General features: G+C 48.8%; 1 protein-coding gene across 1 annotated transcript in view; it reads left to right on the forward strand.

Moving 5' to 3' along the window:
* The window catches only part of LOC102834801 (dapper homolog 2-like), a 14,075-nt gene extending 2,349 nt beyond the window's left edge, over window positions 1-11,726 (forward strand). Inside the window, exons 2-4 of the mRNA XM_006876180.1 lie at window positions 7,187-7,319; window positions 8,164-8,436; window positions 10,114-11,726. Of these exons, the coding sequence (XP_006876242.1) occupies window positions 7,187-7,319; window positions 8,164-8,436; window positions 10,114-11,726 (2,019 nt within the window). The remainder of the gene's footprint in view (window positions 1-7,186; window positions 7,320-8,163; window positions 8,437-10,113) is intronic.
* Window positions 11,727-12,027: the final 301 nt, after the last annotated feature.

Genomic DNA, 12,027 nt, shown 5'->3' on the forward strand with positions numbered 1-12,027 from the left:
TGCTCATAAGAATTCTTCTATGGAAATGTAAGGACACAGCTGATGATTAACTGGGCTGAAGTCACATACAGATCAGACTTGTAAGCACCGGTCTCTAATTACAAGTAGCCCTTTGGAAGAGAAGATCAAACACGTTCTTGGGTTTTTTTTTTCTTTGTGTGGGGGCCAGAAGGAACATGCAGGCTTTTCTTGGAACTTTGTTCTTGGAGTGGATTTTATGTGATCAAAAGAGAAGAAGAATTGGATTTGTGTGACATCAGCCCAGAATGTAACACTTTTACATTTTTCTTACAGGGAAAAAAAAACTAGTCATGCTCACTGCATAGTGAAGAACACAGGCAAGAGACTTTCATCTCCAGCCCCTGCAATTACTTACCCCAAGAGCCCCAGTTAGCTCAATGCCCCCCAGCTTGCAGGGTTAACCTCGATCATCCGATCATCCATCAGGTGTGAAGACAGGAAGAACATTTATCCAACTCTTAGCAGTCGTACCAGACAGCACTTCTCAAGTGCAAAAGAGCTGGAGCCTTTCTGGGAATTTCCGGAAGTTGGCAGCTTCCTTTGCCTTTATACATATCAATGTGTGCGGCTGCTCTGGAGTGTCTGAAGTTACAAAGGAAAGAGTGCTGAATAAATGCATGTGAGGCTGAGGCTTACTAGGTTGTCAAGGCTATCTAGGTTAATTTAAGCACTGGGCTTCTAACTGAAGGTCAGTGGTTCAAACCCACTGGCCACTCTCGGGGAGATGAACAGTCTTGAAAACCCTGGGGCTGGGGGCAGTCTCTGTCCTACACCACTGAGTCAGAATCAGCTCAGGGGCTCTGGGTTTAGTCTCTATTTCTAAGCAAACGAAAACTGCCTTGCCTGCAGACCACTGATCGTAGCCATGTGCTGTCATGCCAGAACATACCATGAAGTGGTGCAGAACTGAGTGTGCCGTGGAACGGTCAGCACGTTGGTGTCTTGAGGATCCCAGGCCTGAGAGGATCAGAAACTCCCACCTTCACTGGCAGGTGTAGCTGTGGCTTGGGCAGAAGCAGGAGAGGGCTCCGGGACTGTAGAGAAACTTTATCTTCCAGAACGTCCTGCTAGATGGCTTTGCTGGCCGTGACTTGTTTTAAACATTCTTCTCACTGTCAGGCTTGGCGTCTGCTGCTGCGTCAGCACCGTACCTAGAACTCTCTGGATCGAGACATTGCTTTGTGAACAAAGGGGACCCAAAGCGGGAGGAGCTGTTAGTTTCCCATGAGGGACAAGCCCTCAGTGAGCACCACTGACCCCCACTGAGCTGGGACAATGTGCTAGGAGCTCCTCATTCTCTTTAAAGTGTTGGTGCTGCAGACTCCTGGCGGCCCTTGAGGTGTGTCTTTGCAGTCTGGCACATTAACTGCATTTTCAGGCAACTGGTGTGTTTGTACCTGGTTGCAATCTTGAAGCCTTCCTTGAAGCACACCATGGCTTGGAGGTGAGGTACACCCAGCTAACAACAAGGTGCTTGGAGTGGCCCACGTTTTTAGTGGCCTGAGTTCTGGATCACCAGAACTCCACAGGGTCTTCAGTGCTGTGAGTCTTTGCATACAGATTGCCAGGACTTTCTTGTGATGCACCTCTGGATGCATTGGACTGCCAACCTTTCTGGTTTGTAGTCCCACACTGAATCATTGGTACCACCTAGGAGCTTCCACGTGGTGCTGTTCAAATTTACCAGTTGTTCCTTAGAAACCCTATACTGGGTTGCTATGAGTTGGAACCAACTCCATGGCACTTAACAGCAACAACAGGGATGCCCATTTAAAACTGGCACTGTGGGTTACTGTGCCACACTGCAAAGCTGTTTGAACTGCAAGGTTGGTTTTTCAAGCTCACCAGCTGCTCCTTGGAAACCCTGTACAGGGTCACTATGAGTCAGAACTGACTCAATGGCAGTTAACAACAACAACATACAGGGCAGATGAAGAAAGCCACAAATTCCATGCAGAGAATAGAACTTTGTGCGTTCTTAGTTTTCAGAGAAAGAAATGTATTCTTGTTTGCTTTTGGCTTTTGCTTTTGCCATGGGACCAACTCAGACTCCTGAGCCCACGTGTGTCAGAGTCGAGCTGTGTTCGCTGATGTTTTTAGTGGCCCGAGTTCTGGAGGGGATCACCAGCCTATGATTCTGAGGTACCTCTGAATGGACTGGAATGTCTGACGCCCACTTAGTTTTGGCATTTCTTGTTGTGTCCTCTGGAGGGATCATGTGGCGGACATGTGACCTGTACGTGGGAGGCTAGGGGAAGCAGATGGGAATCCACTTACTGCTCTTCTAGACAGAGCCATCATTTCAGAATGAGATACACTGAATGCTTGTTTGTCTCTGCATCCCCCGAGGAGATGCTGTCAAGCTTTTTGTGGTCCCTGGGAAGCCACTTAGGTACGGATTCTAGGCTAAGTGAATGGGTTTAGCTGGAGTCTAGAATTCATACCCAGATGCTTTGCTCCCTGAAGCTCGTGGAGGATGCTCACCACATCCCAGGACTGCTGACTCTCTCCAGGCTTCACAGCTAGCTCTTCTGAAGGAATAGGGTAGAGGAATGACAGACAACCACCCCAACCAATATTGACAGTGTGGACTTCCTCTGTAGAAAGATGCCCTGTGGTTGGCTTTGCTCCCGATGAGACTTGGTTTGGTTGTGTTAAGTCCTATTTGATGATGAGCAGCAAGTTTGATGCTGAGCGAAGGAGTTGGTCTTAAGGGCTGCTATCTGAAAGGTGGTTGGTTAGTATCCACTCAGCAGCTCTGCAGAAGGAAAGACCTGGTGATCTTCTGTGCAGATTACAGTTTAGAAAGCCCTAAGGGGCCCTTCTAGTCTGTCCTGTAGACTCTGTGAGTCAGAATCAGCAGGAGAAAACAACAGGAGGCGCTGAGCAGGGGCCTTAGGCTGCATGGTGGGGCCCTGGGGTGTAGTTGAGTACTCTATGAGAAGCTGGGCACCGGGGGTGGGTTTGGTGGGCCAGGACCTTCAGTCACCTGCAACACCAGCTGGTCAGACATGAATCATAAAGCACTTATTCCCGTGCAAACACAGGTCAAAAGTGGTTGTATGGTTTTGCAAAGGAGTTTGGGGAGGAAGGAAAGAAGGTGAGGAGGTGGGTGGGGCAGGGGCAGGAACTGAGAGATCTTCTATGACTTGGAGGAAAGAGATCCCATATGTACTTTTAAACATTCATGTGCAAGGAACATATTTTCTTGTTGGTCTCTCGGTTTGTTTTATGGTGAGAAAATAAGTTATTTGAAGTCTTAATACTTTAAGATGCCCTTTTGTTTGAAAGCAAGTGTCTCTTTTTTTAGGGTACTCATTGAAACGGGCCCTATACTTCAGTGTTAGCAGCGTTGTCAGAACATTTACGCTTTAAAAAGTATACAAAGGAAGAGCTCAGACTGTTTAAGCTGGAAGTGGGTGGGTTCTGATTAATATAGCTATGAGGGAGCTCAGAAACTTTGTGGGAAAAATGGATGAAATATAGCGGAAATTTTGAAGCCCCCTCATAAAAATGGAGTCCTGGTGTGGTGCTGTAAGCTAATGCGTCAGACTGCAAAGTCACTTGAACTGCAAGGTCAGTGGTTCATGCTCACCAGCTGCTCCTTGGAAACCCTATACAGGGTCGCTATGGGTCAGAACCGATTCGACGGCACTTCACAACAGCATATCAAAACAAAAACCAGTCGATTCAAACTCATGGTGACACCATGCATAGCTGAGGAGCCGCAACAGTATAGTTACAAAGAGCTGCCAGAGATTCAAGTCGGATTCAGACCCACGACATGGAACAAGCAATATCACTGCTGATGTCAGATGGATTTTGGCTGAAAGCAGAGAATACCAGAAAGATGTTTACCTGTGCTTTAATGACTTCCCAAAGGCTTTCGATTGTGTGGATCACGACAAGCTATGGACAACATTGCAGAGAATGAGTGTTCTGGAACACTGAATTGTGCTTATGAAGAATCTGTACATAGAGCAAGAGACGGTTCTTTGAACAGAACAAGAGGGCACTGAATAGTTTAAAATCAGGAAAGGTGTTGTATTGTTTCATCCCACTTATTCAATCTGTATGCTGAGCAAGTAATCAGAGAAGCTGGGTTATATGAAGAATAATGTAGCATCAGCATTGGAGGAAAACTCATTAACAATCTGTGATATGCAGATGATATAATTTTGCTTTCTGAAAATGAAGAGGACTTAAAATACTGATGAAGATCAAAGACCACAGCCTTTGGCATAGATATGTCTCAATGTAAACAAAACAAAGATCCTCACCACTGAAGCAATGAATAAGTAACATCATAGACTTGGGGAAGAGATTGCAGTTGTCAAAAACTGCATTTTGCTCGGATCAACCATCCACACTCATTCATGGAGGCAAAAGTCAAAGAAATGATCACATTAGGTAAAGTGTTCAAGAGCAAATGTGTCTGTTTGAGGACTAAGGTATGCCTGATCCAAGACATAGTATTTTCAGTAGATTCATACGTATATGAAAATTGGACAATGAGTAGAATTGATGCATTTTAGTTAGGGTGTTGGAGAAGAATGTTGAAAGTACCATGGACTGCCAAAAGAACAAATCTGTGTTACAAGAAACACAATCAGAATGCTCCCCAGAAGCAAGATGACCAGATTTCTTCTCTCATATTTTGGCCTTATTATAGGAGGGACCAGTCCCTGGAGAAGGATATCATGCTTGATAACTGGAGGGTCAGGGGAAAAGAAGGAGATCCCCAAAAAGATGAGTTGGCACAGGGGCAGCAGCAAGTGGCTCAAATGTAACAATTTTACAAGAATTGTAAGATTGGCACAGGACTGGGCAGTGTTTCATTGTGTTGTGCATAAGGTCACTCTGAGTCAGAACCGTGTCAATGGCACCAAACAACAACAGTTATTTCTTGTGAATATTTGTCAAATGTTTGAGAACTTTGAAGTAATGTTCCTATGCCTGAGAATGTAAGAACTTCCACATTTCCTAAGGAGCTCTGGTAGTATAGTGGTTATGAATCGGGCTGAGAACCACAAGGTCAGCAGTTTGAAACTACAATGGGAGAAAGATGAGGCTTTCTGCTCCCGTCAAGATTTACAGCTTCAGAAACCCTGTACAGGGTCGCTAAGAGTCGGAACTGACTCCATGGCACATAACCACCACCACTACCACCATATGGAAATACAACATATAAATCTATCACTTACATACAGGGTGGGCCATATACTTGTATCCATTCATTATTTGCCTTCAAGTTAAGTGTTGATTGTTACAAGAAATGTTTGTACAGGATTTTGTTTGTTAATATTTTATTGTGGTTCAGTTGAAAGTCTGCACAGTGAATTAGGTTCCTCCTTAACAATAGTTATACAAACTGTTCTATGCCATTGGTTACATTAAACAATGTGTCCACATTCTTGGTGCCTTTCCATTGTTCTAGCTTATCTTCCTGGCTTCTCATCTTTGCTTTTAGGTAAATGTTGCCCATTTGGTATCTTATAATTACTTGTTTGTAGTTGTTGTTAAATACCCTCAAGTTGGTTCCAACTCACAGTGACCGTGTTGTTAGTAGTCCAGTGCTTATCTTATAGCATCACACCAGGGCTCCAGCTAATTGATTATGTTATTGCACTGACTGAAGCTGTCTCTTTTTCTCATATACTCTTAGTGTCGTCATGTACATCGGTCAGGTTGTGCCTACTTTCCCTGGATGTGGTATCAACTTCCCCTTCATCAAATATAACAAGCATCTAATATCTAGGATACAATCCCCCTTCCATCCCTGATATTCATCAAAACCATTTCTTTCTGTGCACATGTTGATTCTTAACTTTGTATCAGAGTGACCCACATGGTATGGCTCTTTGGTGACGGACTGGCTGGCTCAGTACCATGTTTTCCGGAGATGTCCTCATTATAGGATGTCTCGGAGAGTACCCATGCTTTGTCTCTGAGGGAGGAGTGCTCCATTGGATGGATGTACCACATGCACGTTGAGAACTGGGTGACATTGTTGGACATCAGCCTTTGCCACATCCCTGTGTTAGTTATTTGACGTAGATGTTGTTTGCATATACATATGGGCATTTACACACAACATGTAGCTAGTTAATGCTCACAGTAACCCATTTTAGAGGTGAGGAGTCTGAGGCTGGGTCAGAAGGTGAGGCCCACCTGCTCAGTAGCACACTTGGCATGTGACTTTCTAAGTCAAAGCATCATTCCTGGTAGATTTTCTAGGCTCTGAAAATCTAGCATTTCTCTTTGTTTGCATGCCTTGCCTCCAGCCTCCACTTAGTGAGAACCTGCTTCTCCGATGTCACTACCAAAATTCAAGCCCAGTTGTCATCGAGTCAGCTCCCACTCATAAACCCCTGCTGTGCTCTACAGGGTTTTCCTCCAATGCCTGATTTTTTAGATTTCCAGACACCTAAGGTAGCGTAGTGGTTACAAATCGGGCTGCGAACCTCAGGGTCAGCAGTTCGAAACTACCAGCTGTTCCGCGGGAGAAAGATGAGGCTTTCTGCTCCCATAAAGATTTACAGCCTTGGAAACCCTGTGCAGGGTCGCTATGAGTCGTAATCGAGTCCACGGCACATAACAAAAAGGATGGACCTCCAAGCTTTGGGTGAGCAGCCTAGCATGTTCACATTCTTGTTTGTGCCACCCGTAGGGTTCTCCCCAGAACTTAGGGAAGTTGAGAATGTTCCTTGTGATATAGGGTAGGGGGCACTAACTAACAACTTACAGGAGAAGCCTTTGTATTTTCTTCTTTCCTTGGGATTTGTTAGCCCTGACAAGCTCCTCTGGACCACACGGTCAGTGAGTTTGCGTGGCAGTTACCCATGAGCTGGCGAGAGCGGACTCTTGAGTAGAATCATGACGGAAATGGAGGTAGCATGGGCTGCCAGTATCCAGCGACTTCCTCTCTCACGGGCTGTATTATTCGTCTTCTGATAAAGACGTGTCTGGTAGGCAATTGGTGATTAAAGAAAAGTCTGCAGTTGGAGGGAAATACTGGCCAGGGGTCAGCAGGTTTTAGGGGGTGCATTTTGCATAGATGTTTGAAGTTGGCATTATATTCAGAATGCACACTTTTCACTGCATTGAATCTTAAGGTGATGTCTGTGCTTAACCACCTTTTCATTCTCTTTCTTTTATTTTGTAGTTTCATTTGAGGCAACAGGATGTGGGACTGAGAACCCATCTGAAGCAGCTGGACCAGCAAATCAGCGAGTTACAGCTGGGTGTGCGCAAGGGGACCAGCGAATCCCCAGACAGCGACAGCCGGCCGAGCTCAGGTACTGGACCTAGCTCCTGGAGGCCCAGTATCCCCAAGGCCACACAGACCTGGGCCAGGTGACAGTCCTGAAGGAGTAAACAGTGATATTGTGGAGCCTGGAGTCCAGGTTCAGGGTGTTATCTGTCAGCTGCATGAAAGGGCAACACCAGAGGGTTAAAGAGACTTCAGAACCACCTTGAGCTTTAACCTCACTTGGGGCTGTGTCTCTCCTCTGACTATGTGCCTCCCATCTGCAGCACAGGAAGGATGGGGTCCTATGTGGAAAAGGGGGTTCTGTGGGTGACAGGTTTCCTGTGAGGAGATAGGGAGGGGTTCCATAGGTTGGAATGGGGGTTCCCCTGAGTGGTTGGAGTCCTTGTAGATGCGGTTCCCCTGAGTGATTGGGGTCCTGTGTGGGATGGGGTTCCCCTGAGTGGTTGGGGTCCTGTGTGGGATGGGATTTCACTGATTGGTTGGGGTCCTATGTGGGATGGGGTTCCCCTGATTGGTTGGAGTCCTGTGTGGGATGGTGGTTCTCCTGAGTTGTTGGGGTCCTATGTAGGATGGGGTTCCCTTGAGTGGTTGGGGTCCTTGTGAATGAGGTTCCCCTGAGTGATTGGGGTCCTATTTGGGATGGTGTTCCCCAGATTGGTTGGGGTCCTGTGTTGGATGGGGTTCCCCCTGAGTGGTTGGGGTTCTGTGTGGGATGGGGTTCCCCTGAGTGGTTGGGGTCCTATGTGGGATGCGGTTCCCCTGAGTGTTTGGGTTCCTGTGTGGAATGGGGCTTCCCCTGAGTGGTTGGGGTCCTGGGGCATAGAAGCTGTCTCCTCCAGCACATGTTCTGACTTGTGTCTTCCCCCCAGGTTTCTATGAGCTGAGCGATGCCGCCTCTTACTCTCACTCCACTTCCTGTACATCTGTCTGCAGTGAGACTGTTGCCACCTTCCGTGGCAGCCTGCTGCCTGGCTCCTGGCCACCCACTGCCCGGCGCAGTGAAAACCGGCCATGGTCAGCAGATGAGAGCACTGTGAATGTGGCTCACAGCCCTGCTTGGAGACCTGTCCTCACTGAGGGCAAAGTGGAGGCCTCAGGCAGGGAGTCCTGGGACAGGTTCCGGCCCAGACCCGTGTCCACAGGTAACCAAGCATCAGAAAAGGTGAAGCTGCATCCCTGTGTGAGTGGGCAGCTGCAGGGGAGCCAGGAACTAGGGGCCACTGAGTTGGACCCAACTCATGAACCCCGTGCATCTCAAGAGAAGGTGCTCCACAGGTTTTATACAATGATTGAGCTTTCGGAAGCATTGCCAGGCCTTTCTACTCAGGGGCTTCTGAGAGGATTTGAACTTCCCAGCCTTCAGTCAGTGAAATGAGTGTGTTAATTACATCACCAGGGACTGAGCTGTAGAGCAGATCCCATATAACAATGATGATAAAGACACACAGACATGTGCTGAAAAGGGGGACTTCACTTTTCCAGATGAACCAGGAACCCTGGTGGTGCCATGGTTAGGCACTGGGCTGCTAACTTAAAGGTCAGCAGTTCAAACCCATCAGCTGCTCCATGGGAGAAAGATGGGGCAATCTGCTCCCATAAAGTCTGAAACCCTATGAGGTAGCTCTACTGTGTCCTACAGGGGCGCTATGAATTGTGAGTGACTTGACGGTGTTGGAACCATGCAACTACCATAGACTTTCTATAGGATTCCTTTCTAAAAAAGTGGAGTTCATCACCCACATGCACCCTCTATGGTACAGCTCTTCCGAGACCTGGTCTAGCATTTGATCTTGGCTGGTGGGACTCCTGCGTGGCTCCTCACAGGGTCTCTGAGCCCTGAAGAGACCTTCCCACGATTGCCATCTGCAGACCTGCTATCCCCCATGGCCTCAGAGTCCCTGATCGAATGAGGTTGTTGAGCAGCCTATATAAGATGTGAGAGTCTATGGTTTACTTTTACAAACATGCTGCCATTAAATGCAATAACAGCAAAGATCAAAAAAGTAGAGGACAATAAATGCTGACAGGGATGTGGAGAGACTGGGACGCTCCTGCATTGCTAGTGGGATTGCAAAATGGTCCAACCTCGCTGGAAAGCAATATGGCGCTTCCTCAGAAGGTTGGAAATAGAAATACCTTAGGATCCAGCAATTCCTCTACTTGGTATTTAGTCACAAGAAATACGAGCCATAACATGAGTAGATATATGCACACCGATGTTCATAGCAGCGCTATTTATTATAGCAAAAAGATGGAGACAGCCTAAGTGCCCATCAACTGAAGAATGGATAAACAAACTGTGGTACATACACAATGGAATATTATGCTACCTTGAAGAATAACAAGGAAGCGGTAAGCCACCACATAACATGGATGAACCTTGAGGACATTATGCTGAGTGAAATTAGTCAGTCACAAAAGGAGAAATACTGCATAGGACCATTGTTGTAAAAGATTAAGTAGAAGAACCCACCCTAAAAAGGGGGGCGGTGATGGGGTTGGCACCAGGAAATGGAAGTAATTATGTGCCATTGTGATTTTTTGGTCCAATTGACCTCTAAAAACTACAGGTGTGCATGGAGAATTGTTTTTATGCAAATTAGCAGGTATGTTATTCCTTGCACACGGAACACATGATTTGCATGAAAATGTAGATTGTGGCCTGTGTTCAGCTTTGACTGGGGGAGCCGTTTGCTGCAATAGAGCAGATTGATTTTGCCTTAATGAAGTTGGTTGTTTATGAAGGAAACTAGTAACCCATTAATGCACCTACTGAATTCCACCCCTTCCCTGAGTTCTTTATATTTTCTCATTCTTAGGAGACCTTGAAAGGGTCATGCTAATTGAGCCTCAGTTCCAAAGAGCCAGCACCGATAACCAGTCCAGCTCCCTGCTCAGCTGTGGGCTCAGCATCCCTCCACCTGTGGTAGACCCCAAGTACCAGAGGGACCTGGTGATTCAGAGCAGCAAGGAGGTGTACGCCTACCCCAGTCCCCTGCACGCAGTGGCCCTGCAGAGCCCCCTGTTCGCTCTGACCAAAGAGACACCAGAGATGGGCAGCAGTGAGCCCCCCGGGAGTCCCCGTCCTGACTCCTTCTATTCCAGACCGATCCCTGAGGTGCATCCTGCAAGGGAGTACATTAACAAGCTGCTTCAGCGGAATCAGACCCAGGGGGGCCACCTGAGGATCGGCATGGGCAAGCAGGGGCTGCCCAGGTATGCACAGATGTGCATAGGAGAGAGCCTGGACCAGAAGGGTCAACTCAGGAAGTTGGACTACTTTCCAAAGAACAAAGAAGTGAAAGGTGTGGCTCAGATCAGGGGCAGCTCCAGGGGGCGCCCCACACAGCCTCCATCTCTGTCCTTGTTGGGTACCCAGCAACCGGTGAGTTTTCCAGAAGCTTCCACACCCTCAGAGAGCTGTGTTCCTCAGAAGACCACTGGGGGTCTCCCTCTGCTGGAGCCCTGCGCCCAGGCCTGCTCCCCTCACGCTGCTCTCCATTACTGGGGTCACATAGCTGACTCGCCCTGTAGGGAAGAGGGCACCAGGATCCCCTCTGTGCTCTGGGGTCAACTTCTCCACGCCCCGTTGGATGCTAAAGTCTGCCTTCCTCGACCCAGAACAGGCAGCCGCAGGGTCAAGGCCTCAAAAGTCAAGCGGAGGATGAGCAATCGGGTGCTGTGGCCCCCAGAGCATCAGTGGGGGACCAGCATGGTGCCCTGCCTGCCCCTGGAGCAGTACCCTTCCCACCAGCCCCACAAGGGAACGGCAGCTGTGGCCGCAGAAGTGCCACGGGGCCGGTCCTGCTCCGAGACCAGCCTCTACCCAGTGTCCTTCCTGGTGCCCCTGGTGGTGGCTCAGCCGGGGAGCCCCGTGGCATTGCCACAGACCCTCTATCCGCTGGACGCTGCTGCTGTCGGCTTGGTGGCCAGTGGCTGGACCCGGAAAAAGCAGCGCAGGTGGCAGTCCACCGTGGAGATCTCGGACAGGGCCCACCTTGCTAACCTGGCGTCCCACAGGGTGTCGGACAGGAGTGCAGGGGGTCTCCGGGCAAGGCCCCCGCTACCAAGGCCAAGCTCCTGTGCCCACAGTGAGTCCCAGCATTCCGAGTCTTCTGCCGAGTGCAGCTCCGACGTCTACTCCACAGTCGTGGAGACCAGCGAGGATGAAGATGGCAGCGATCGGACCACCAGCTGGTTCGGAGACAGTGAGTCCAGCGACAGCGAGGCCGAGGTGAGGGGCAGCCCAGTGACAGTTGGGCAGGCTGAGCCCACGTGGCCTCCACCAGAGGCCCTGAAGCCCTTACAGGCCAGCGATGGGCCTTGGCTGCCGCCTGATCCCACATCCTCCCGAGTCAAGGCCTCCCGGGCCCTGAAGAAGAAGATCCGCAGGTTCCACCCCGAGACGCTCCGAGTTATGACCACGATGTGAGCCGCCTGCCTTCTGTGGGATCCGGGTATCCAGAGACACCTAACTAGAGACAAATACTCCAGTACCCAAACCACCCCCACAGACCCAGGGGGCTCCAGCTGTTTATGCAGATGTGGTCTTTGTGCTCCCCTATCATTTGGCTTTTGTCTTAGAAGTTATGTTTCAAAGAGAGCTCCCCTACCCCTGCAACATCCCTCCTTAGAGTGGCCCCAGACTGTGCTCTCAACAGGAGAATATATTTCCTCTGGACCCTGCTCAGAATGTGCATACTCCCCAAGCACCCCCCTAAGACAACCCTCAT

This window comes from Chrysochloris asiatica, unplaced genomic scaffold (assembly GCF_000296735.1).
Source record: "Chrysochloris asiatica unplaced genomic scaffold, ChrAsi1.0 scaffold00361, whole genome shotgun sequence".
NCBI classification, from domain to species: Eukaryota; Metazoa; Chordata; class Mammalia; order Afrosoricida; family Chrysochloridae; genus Chrysochloris; species Chrysochloris asiatica.